This window comes from Echinops telfairi, unplaced genomic scaffold (genome assembly GCF_000313985.2).
Source record: "Echinops telfairi isolate 266 unplaced genomic scaffold, ASM31398v2 ScPeMD7_7458;HRSCAF=8496, whole genome shotgun sequence".
NCBI lineage: Eukaryota > Metazoa > Chordata > Mammalia > Afrosoricida > Tenrecidae > Echinops > Echinops telfairi.
The window spans coordinates 48,545,667-48,555,982 of record NW_022111358.1 but is presented as its reverse complement, the minus strand read 5'-3'; the positions used below and the strand labels follow the sequence as shown (position 1 = coordinate 48,555,982).

General features: G+C 60.0%; 1 protein-coding gene across 1 annotated transcript; it reads right to left on the bottom strand.

The window, feature by feature from the left end:
* Positions 1-734: 734 nt before the first annotated feature.
* C1QTNF1 (C1q and TNF related 1) lies at positions 735-5,074 on the bottom strand. Its single transcript, XM_004709255.2, has 3 exons — positions 4,882-5,074; positions 3,289-3,428; positions 735-1,814 (listed from the first exon to the last, which is right to left on the bottom strand). The coding sequence occupies exons 1-3, from the start codon at positions 5,061-5,063 to the stop codon at positions 1,264-1,266; spliced, it is 873 nt and encodes a 290-aa protein (XP_004709312.1). The 5' UTR covers positions 5,064-5,074; the 3' UTR covers positions 735-1,263.
* Between the last annotated feature and the right edge of the window lie 5,242 nt (positions 5,075-10,316).

Sequence of the window (10,316 nt, the reverse complement as noted above, 5' to 3'; positions counted from 1 at the left end):
AACTAACCGTGACAGTGGCCTCCAAGCCAAAGCCTGGAGCCTTCCATGGCTGAGCAGCATGGGCTAGAACAGAAAGCTGATGGCGAGGGCAGGGGAGGGGGCAGGCATGGAGACCCTCCCTGGGGCCTGTGGACAGGTTTAGGAGCAGAGCAGACAGAGCCTGGTGGTCTTAACCTGCTACTGCTCCCATGTAGCCCCTGGACACACACCGTGTGCTGCTGAAGTCAGCTCCACCCGGAGGGGCCCTGGGAGACAGGCCTCTGGCACCTGTTTCTGAAAGCCTGGCCCTGAGAAGACCCCGCAGCCCCGAACCACGCTGACACACTTGAGTCTCCACTAGCCACCACCAGGGGCTGCACGGCCAGCACCCGGTGTGGGTCTCGGCGTTGCTTCTCGCGGGTGTTCCCGGTGCAACTGGGCAAGCATTGAACTGCTCACTGGGGGATGCCAGCTCGTAAAAGCCTGGTGGACCCCTGAGGAGTGCAGCCCCACCCTGATCCATGCAAGGTCATGGGGGATGGGGGGTGGAGTGGCTTCACCCCACCTGGTTTGACTTTTTCGGTTTCTCCGGGGACCCACCAGGAACCTGCTGCCTGGAGTAACCACACCTTGTTCACAGCCTGAAGTGAACGGAGGGGGCTTGACAGGCACCCCCTGAGGGCTGATGTCTGTGTCCCCCAACCCCCCTTGCTGTTGTGGCTCATAAAGCCCTGCTGTGGCAAAGGCATGGGGGGGGCACGGCCGAGCATGGCACTGCTCCAGCTGCCCCCAGGGAATTTGGATGTGGCCCACTGTGGTCTTCTGTGTCCCTGAGCTCTGCCCTCACTCCCACCTCACCACTGAATTTGATTCCACTGTGATCTCACTTCCCAGGCACCCCGTGCGACCCCCTGGAAACAGCCCTCCAGGGTGACTGGGTGGGAAGGTGGGCGTAGCAACGCCTGCCCTGTCTGCACACCATTTGTCCAAACCTTGAGAATTTGCTAATAACTTCCAGAAAAGGGAGTGAGCTGTTGCCCTGGTCCTGCCAAGACTTTTAGGGGTGGGGATGGAGGTCAGTTAAGGACATGCACGTAGAGTGGAGCGGAGGACTCCTCGGACCTCAGGGACCCAGGATGTCACCTGTCCTCGGGGCTCCGTGGGGTCCCCAGCCCGCAGGGTGCTTTCTGCCTGCCATCCTGCCGGGGGGCATCGCGCTCAACGCCAAAGCCAGCCAGGAAGCGGGGACGGGGCGCACGTTGGGAAGCGGGGCGCGGTGGGCTGCTAGGGGTCGGAGGTGTGCTTGACCAGGTAGCCGCTGAAGGTGACGTAGGTGTCAAACTCGTCACTGAAGATGGCGTTCTCCCGCTCGCCCTTGAAGAGGCGCACCCAGACCTCATCCTGTTCTCTCAGCTCCAGCATCAGGCTTTGGCTCTGCATGATACTGCGGTCGCTCACCTGCGCGTACAGGATCACCATCTCCTCCTCGTTGCGCATGATGTGCAGGTAGGTCTCCTTCTGGTTCCAGGTGTGCACGTTGAGGCTGAAGAAGTAGATGCCAGGCACGTAGCAGTAGAACTTGCCCGTGAACATGTTGAAGTGGCCGTAGAGGTTGACGAACTCCGTGTCGAAGACCACTGTCTGGTAGTAGTCGTTGCTGTGCAGTGGCTTCCTCCGGCCCACCGAGAAGGCCGCGTAGTGGGTCTTGCAGCGGTCCCCGGGTGCCCCCACTGAGCCCTTCTGCCCCTTGGGGCCCACGTGGCCCCGGGCGCCCACTGAGCCCGTTTTGCCGAACTTTCCCTGGAGGCCTCGGTCTCCTCGGTCACCCTTCTCGCCTGGAAGGGACAGGGGGACACAGAGGAGGTGAGGCGGACAGCTCGGGGATGGGGGGAGGGGGTCTCCCTACTCCGCTCACTACTCATGGCTTTATCCTCTGTGATGATCACGGCACAGTGACCTGCTGGTGGCACTGTGGTCAAAGCACTGCGCTGCTAAGGGAGAAGTCGGTGGTTCAAGCTCACCAACTGCTTCGAGGGAGAAAGGGGCGTCCGTCCGCCTGCTGCTGTCAAAATGACACCTTGGGACCCCTCTGGGGGTCTGAAGGGTGATTTATGGACTTATGGATGTGATCTGGACTGGGCTGGGATGTTTTCTTCATACACAATTGCTCTTTGATAGAAAGCTCTCTCTTACACATAGATGAGTACCCTGGGATTTGCTTCTCTAGTGCACCCGGACTCGCAGACTGCTCCCATGAAGCGTGAGAGCCTCAGAGACCCCCTGGGGTGGGTCTGCTCTATGGTCTGGGGTCACTGTGAATCAGACTCGATTGGAGGGCAGTGCTGTGGTTGGGGTCCCTCTCCCACCCCCTGGTGACCTATGTGTCCGCCTATCCTGGACACTCCCTGTCCCTGGAGTCCTACAGCATGTGTGCATGTGACTGATTCACATCACTCAGCATTAACCCTTTCCAGGTCCACTGCCATGGTAATGAGGACCTGGGATGCTGTTTCTTTAAGGCTGAGCAACACCCCCCCTTCAGCAGGTAGGGGCCACATGGACTGACACCCCATCCCCAGTCACGCTCAGGCTGGTGTGATCAGAGCTCCAGTGAACATGGGGGACCTGTGCCAGTCTGAGTTCTGGCTTGGAGTCTGGAGTCTGTACTCTGGGGTGGGGCAGCTGGGCCCCAGGAAGATCTTTGTTAACTCTCTGAGCAGTTCCCACTTCTGCACCCCCTAGTATCCCCCCACCCCCACCACCATCAGTCAAACCAGCGGGCCCCTCCAATCTCAAGGGGGTGCCTATGTCCATCCAAGCTCATCACCATTGGTTTTCCCCTTCCCAGAAGCCTTGGCAGAGGCCAGGAAACATGTGGGCCTGTCCAGAAGCAGCAGTGTCTGCAGCCAGGCCTGCCGCTGGCTCTGAACACGCAGGGAGCAGATGTGGGCATAGGAAACAGGGTACACCGGCCAGCCAGGCGGGCAGTGGCACTCGGGGGACCCCTGGGTTGTACCAAGTCTTGGGACTGGCGTGGGAATATGCTGGGGGTGAGCAGGCTCTGCAAAGCCCCCTCTCCTGTTTTGGGGGCTGCCGCCCCTTTTCATCCCCTCCCCCTGGATGCCCTCAGCAACTCAATTTCCTTCTCCTCCTCCTTCCCCCCCCTCTCCAGCTGACAGCTGGCTTCTGTGCTCCACCCCACCCCACCCCACCCCTGCCACCACCCCAGCACCAGGGAGCAATTCTCGGGTCCCAGTACTCTCCCTGGAATCACCCACCCCCTCCCCCGTTGGCCCTGCAGCAACTGACCTTTCAGGATGGTGATGTTGACCTGGGGCACTGGGATGGGCTGGTACATGGGGGTCACAGGGTCGCAGCAGCGGAAGCATCTAGAAGCAACGGGCTCCTCTGCCTGGTGGGGGCTGTGTTTCTCAGGCGTTTCGTCAGTCCTGAGTGGTTGAAGGCCTCATGGTCAACGCAGTGAACTCTCAGAGCCCAGACACCCCCCTTCTGTGTGCCCCTGCACACCAGATGGAAACCCAGCGGTCACCGATGAGGGCCGTGCGAGGGCCCCAGGGGGAACCCACGAGTCCAGGAGATCATTCAGGGTGCGGTGTATGCTACACCGCCATGTAAAGGCTGGCGGACCCGCCCAGCAGTGCCGAGCAAGAAAGGCCTGGCAGTCCACGTCCAGAAAGACGTCAGTGAAGGAAAAGCCCTGTGGGCCAGTCCCACCTGCACACAGGGTCCGCAGGGTGACAGAAACCACTGGACGGCAATAGGCCTGGATACTTTTTTATTTGTTTGCTGCCATTTGTTGCCACTGAGTCAATGTCTAAGGCTTGGACCTTTTGGAAGCAGATCCCCAGGCTTTGGTTCCAGTGTTGCCAACTTGCCTATTCCCTCCCAACCTCTTCTCCAACCCACCCACCCCTGCCCTAGCCAGGGACTTCGCTTCAGGAAAGTCCCTGGCTGGATACATAGAGCATTGTTTTGCTGGCCAGCCCAGTGGCTATCCATGATTCTAGGGAATATTCCTGAGCTGCTACTTTCTAAACTGGAGGTTCTGCTACAATGTTGCAGCTGTGGCGGGGCGGTGACAGCTCCATAGCCCCACCGTGTGGTGTTTCTCTGAACTGCATCTGACTCCCTGGCCAAGCCCCAGGGTCAAGGCCCACAGATTTCTTCTCCTGTTACCTGTGTGTTCCGCTGTCTCACTGTGATCCCACGCTGGCCTCCCTCGGCCACTTCCTCCCTGAGTCTGCTACATCCCTCCCTGCTGCTCCCTCCCCCTCCAAAGGCTGTCCTGCGGGGAAGGCTGCCCCTTGGTTGTCTCCTGGTGGGTGATTCTCAGATAGGTGTGTGCCTGCTATGTCATTGCCCCCTGACAGACCCCTCTGTTGTTGGGCTGACAGGGAAGCCATGGGTGGGGGTGAGTTCAGTTCCCCACCTGAAGGGTGACTGAGGGCCGGAGTCTTGGGGATCCCACCAGGCTCTAACTGATGGGTAAGCCTGGTTGATTTTATGATCTCAAGTTCTGGACTGCATTTCCCCCCACTCTCCCCAGGACCCTGTAATGGGATCCCTTTCAGGGCAGCTGGTCATGGTAGCCAGGCACCATGGGCACCATCTAGTTCCTCTGGTCTCAAGGTCCCAGAGACGGATTCCAAGGGATACGGCAGGACTGGAGGGCAGTCAGAAAGGCTGGGCTGGGGGCTGGTTTGTTGTGAGAAATTGCCTGGGGGCCGGGGTAGGGGGTGGGAGAGGGAGTCTCACCAGACAGTCCCCCTGGGGTCTGATTGTGGCTGGGTTCCCATGCTCAGATCCAGAAAGGCCCCTCAGAGCTCCCCCACAGCCCCTGGGGGCAGCCAGGCCCTCTGACCCTGTGTCCACAGTCCTTACCTCTCATTGTGGTCCTGAGGGGGCAGTGTCTCCTTGGTCCCCTTCACCTTGGCATATCCTGGGGTCACCTCATGTTCCTGCGACCTCTGCTGGCCATGGGACACTCGGCCCAGCACCGTGGCCCAGGTAAAAATCAGCAGCAGACAGCAGCCCTGCAGGGGGCCCAGGGCACAGGAGGCCATCTTCCCACTGAGGCCTGATGGGAGAGGGACACCAGAGGTGTGGGTGGGGGGAAGAGGTGAGGGAGGGGTTACCCAGAGAAGCAGTGAAACCAGGGTGCTTTCCTAGACCAGTGAGGACCACGAGATGCTGCAACCACAGCTCCTTCTTGGCCGCCACCACCCCTCCTCTCGGGGCTGCACACCAGCCCCATGCACACCCACCCAGGCACACACTCAAGCGCACGCTCAGACGCCCACTCCCATGCCTTTTCCCACACACACATAGCAGCGCACACTTTCACACGCACATGCCCATACTCACACTTACGCGTGTGCACATCAGACACTCACACAGGTCCAGGGGTGTGAGGCATAATTCTCTCAGCATCTTGACTTCGGGGCTCAGCTGCACCAGGATGTCGTTTCTACAGATGGCTGAGCCCACTCCCCGACTCCCGGCCCCTCCCCAGCCCCCTTCCAGGAGTTGGAGCCATGGGGGTCTGCAAGGCTTCTGGAGGGGCAGGGACAGCCCTCCCCAGCCCCCTTCCAGGAGTTGGAGCCATGGGGGACTGCAGGGCTTCTGGAGGGGAGGGGACAGGTGGAGAGGGTGGCCCCAGGCTTGCAGGTGGCGGGGAACTGGCCCAGGTGGTGTTGGCCAGCTTGGACTTGATCTGCCCCAGGTGACAGCCTGATGAGGTGACTGCCCCCGCCCCCCAGGCTGCCCACCCCGAGCAGCCTGGCAAGTGTGTCTTCACTGCCTTGAGCTGCCCCGCAGGCCGCTCCTCCGTCTCCTGGCTGCTCCAGGCCATGGGGCGGTGGGGGCTGGGGGTGGGGCAGGGCTGCGGCTTTGACTACTCTGAGACCATATCCTCTGGGTTCCTAGGGAGGGCCTGCCTCCCTTGTCAGCCTGGCAGGACGGCTCACCCTGTCACCAGCACACACACCCTGCCCTCCCACCCCCACCCGACACACATACAGGCCACCCGGGCAGTCAGGTGTCCCTGAGGATCCCAACCCCCCAGCCTGGGCAGGGCCTCGAGGGCCCAGCTCTCCACAATGCCCTGGTTGCTGCCACCCTGGGGCCTAGACCTCCCTGTGAACACAGAAGCTCCTGAGCCAGCCCCACTCACGGTGGCCCCACGTGCCCCACACGGTTGTCACCGGCTTAGTGTTTAGGAGGTAGATCACCAGGCCTTTCTTCCTGGTGCCTCTGAGCGGACCCTTCCTGGTGCCTCTGAGCGGACCCTTCCCAGTAGCAGCCAAGGATATTGACAGCTTACACTACCCGGGCATTCCGGTCACGGTGGCCCTCCCACACACACTGCCCCCCAAAGTAACCTGGTTAACAGGAATCACTGGCGGGTAAGCATCAGGCTGCTAACCTCCAGACAGGTGGTTCAAACCCACCAGCTGCTCCTCGGGAGACAAATGAGACTGCCTGCTTCTGAAAGGCTGACCGCCTGGGGACCCCCTGGGCAGTGCTGCTCTGTCCTGGAAGAAAACTCACTGCCGTCGCGTCGATACCGACTCATAGAGGCCCGTGAGTTTCCGAGACTCTCGCTCTTTGTGGAAATAGACCAAACGCCTCGGCTTTCTTCCTCAAAGGGGCTGGTGATTCCGAACTGCTGACCTTGTGGTGAGCAGCCCAACCTGGGGGTTAGTCACCCCGAGGCCGCCGGGCTCCTTCCTCTGTCCTGTGGGGATCAACGGTGAGTCGGGATCGCCTAAAAAAGGCCACGGGTTTTGTTTTGTTCGCTTTACGGGAATCCACTCACATGCATGTGAGCTATGACAACGCAGCGCGCACGGAAAACCGAGGCTGAGAGGAATAGTTGTTAGTTTGTTTTAGTGAACTGCCCCCCAGGAAGTGCCCTACTGCTGGGGACCACGCAGAAAACAGAGTGAAACTGTCCTGACCCGCACTGCCCGTGGGTCCGTGTTGGCATCCACAGTGGTTTTGTTGGCAGATTGTCGTAAAGAGACCTCCGGGCCTTTCTTCCTAGCCCCTCTCAGACTGGATGCTCCACTGAAGCCCGTTCAGCCACCTAGCAACACGCCAGCCTCCACTGGGGAAGAATCGAACCCCGGCCTCCCACACGGAGGCAAAGAGCCCACCACTCAGCCACTGTGACCTCCCTGGCTGCCTGAGTGCCTCTGAACACCCGCTTTTCAAGGGGCAGGGGGTGGATTTGAACCCAGACAGATGGGCCTCAGAAGGCATCCCCGTCCTACCCTGATGTTGGCAGGCGTGCCTGCTGGACCCCCAAGCCCTCATCCACGCCGGCCCACAGACCACACATCGGAGACCACACAGGCCCCAGCAGCCTCTTCCAGTGCACGGACGTCTCTATTTCTGTGTTTCCTCTGTTTCCTCGGCGCCTTCATAATTACTGCTTTTTCCCCCTCCCTCCTTGTCAATGCCAAGCTTGCGTCGGTCAAAAGGAAGAGAGCGATTCCATTCCTGAAACGCCCCTCCCTCTGCGTCCAGAGGAATCAGTGTAGCCATTCGGGGGAAGGAGGAAAGCACAGGGTCCCCTGGGAAGAAGAAGGGACAGGCTTGCGCTAGCCACGGCCTCTCAGCCTGGGCCCTGGGGACACTTGGGACACTTGGGGGTGTCCTGTGCACCCCAGGGTCTTAGCAGCAGCCCCGGCTGCCGCTGGCTGGATGCCAGCAGTGCACACAGACCCCCCCAGTGGTGACCAACAAAACTGTCCCCAGACTTTGCCTGTGTGCTGTGGGAGCCAGCCAGCTTCCCTCCACATGCTGATGTGTCTCAGGGCTTCCCAAAGGGCCTCATGGTGCAGCGCTCAGTTGCTCGGTGAAAGGTGACGATTGGAGCTCCTCAGGGGCCCCCCAGGAGAAAGATGAGGCCACCTGCTTCCATAAAGATGGACAGCAGCCTCAGAACACCCACCCCCACCCCCACCCACCCCCGGGCAGTTCCACAATGTCCCACAGGGCAGGGCAGGCAGGGTGGGGACCAACGACATTGGACAGTGAGGCAGTTGCTGCTCTTGTTGTTAGTGTGCCCCAAGTGGGCCCCCACTCTCAGCAACCCCAGGCCCAACTGCCATGAGACCCACAGGGTCTTCACTGACTTTGTTTGAAGTGTGGATCACCAGCTCTTTCTTCCTAGTCTTTCCTAGTCTGTAAGACCAGCGGAGACCCCTTCAGCAGCCCAGACACACACAAGCCTCCCCTGGCAGGTGGGTGGGGGGTTGCACGGGCGGTGCCCTGGCTGGGACCTGAACCAGGTCTCCCGCATGGATGTGAGAACATGGCCACTGCTCTCCCAGTTGGATGAGGCGTGATGACACCAGTGGGGAAGGGCAAGGGGCAGGGCAGACGGACAGCAGGCAGAGCGAGGGTGCTCAATGGTGCCGCTGGGTCTCTGGCTGGGCTCCTCCCTGGAGCCGGAGCCAACCCTGACTGAAACCGCTCCCTCTTTGAAAATGTTTGTGGAAGCGTTTTCACCAGGTCAGCGTGGTTTGGGCGCTGGGATGATTTTAGCCACTCTGGGGCCCAAACAGTATTTCCCAGCATCTAATCCTACTTGGCCCTCGGTCAGGTTTAGCTGTTTGCAGGGAAATGAAGTCTCCAGTGGGGGAAGGGGGACACGCGCCAGTCAGACTGCTCAGAGGAGGCAGCTACCCACAGCAAAACAATGTGCAGAGGAGGGGACCTGGGGACAGCTTGGCCCTCAGGGCTGGACCCCCCCAGACTGGTCCTCGGGGCTGCAGTGCAGTTAAGGCACCGACAGCCAGTCCAGACTGGACTCAGTTCTGAGCTTGCTTTTCCCAAACTCTGAGAAAGTCCTAGACTACCATCACCACCCCCAGGTCCCTGTAGACCCCTCTTCGGCACCCTCCTTGGCAGGAGGTGGGAGGCAGGGGCGGGAATGGCCATCGCAGGACTTGCAGGAGGTGGGGGAATGGACAACACCTCTTCGGTCATCGCGGTTTTTGTTTTTTCAAAAGGCCCTGATGCACGAGTGCATATGTGCGTGCGAATACGCTGTGTGTCCAGGTGCCTGCATGGGTATACCATATAACGTGCCACTGGTTACAATGTAGAATTCAGTGGCATTAAGTACATCCATCCGATCTTACAGCCGTCACCACCATCTCTGTTCCCAGGACGTTCTGGAAACCCCAAACAGGCATGTGAACCACCCTGGACCAGCGCTGAATTGTCTCTCCGGGTCGGTAACCTGCATGCGGCTCACAAGCCCTAGGCCACTCTTCCAGTGGGTGCATGTGGCTTTGAAGTCAAACAGACAAGTTTAAAAGGACATCATTCAGAGAATGGTCGTTTCATTTGTTTGTAAAAAATATATCGATGGCTTTTTAAATATTTGTGAGGGACAGGATTGGCTCTTGTGTCTCAGGAGTTTGCCGACGACCCCTGGGCTAACCCACTAGCCATCTAACCCATGTGCCCTCCGGTGGGTAGTCTGTGGCTAACTTTTCAGAAAAGGGTTGCCAGGCCTTTCTTTGGAGGCACCCCTGGGTAGACTCAACAGCCAAGCTCTCAGAGTGCAGCCAAGCCCATCCACCTTTCACTCCACTGGGGCCTCCTAGCGCATCGTTTCGGGAGGCCATCTTCCAGCACAAGTGCAGGGGTCCTCAGCATGTTCTTAAGCATCTTCATCTTTTAGTGCAGGAACAACTGAGAATGGCACAGTGCTTCCTTCCGTGGTTGCATACAAATGCCACGGCCCCGGGGCCTCTGCTTGCCAGGCCTGTGCTGTGAGTCCCCGGCACATGGGGACCATGTGTTGGAGATGCTTGTTTGGATGCCCGGCCGGCCCGGGGCCATCTGACAGCCGCATTCTGTAAAGCGGGCTTCCACTGGGCTGCGGCAGCCCCCTCCCCCCATCCCACCCACGCTGCTGTCCCCAGTGAGTGAGACCGCCCGGAACCCCTTTGAGACGGTAGGCGCCTGGGCGACAGGCCACCCTGCACTTCAGGAAGTCTCTCTGGCTGGACACCAGGGTGGCGCACACTCCTGCCAGGGCCGGCAGAACGTGAGTCCAGCGGGGCCAGACGCTGCCCAGCGTAGCGAGCGCCTGGGTGACCTGCTAGGCCTCGGCCGTCCAGCGCGGCGGCCACCAGCCGCTTGGGGCAGGTTCGATGTGAATGGAGGAAAGGCACTTGACGTTGAAACGCGGCGGCACCAGACACCTGTCAAGCGGCTGCCATATTGGATCGACCAGGACAACGTCGACCTTGTCAAGAGTCCTCAAGTCTTTGCTCTCCAGGACCCGCCCTCTC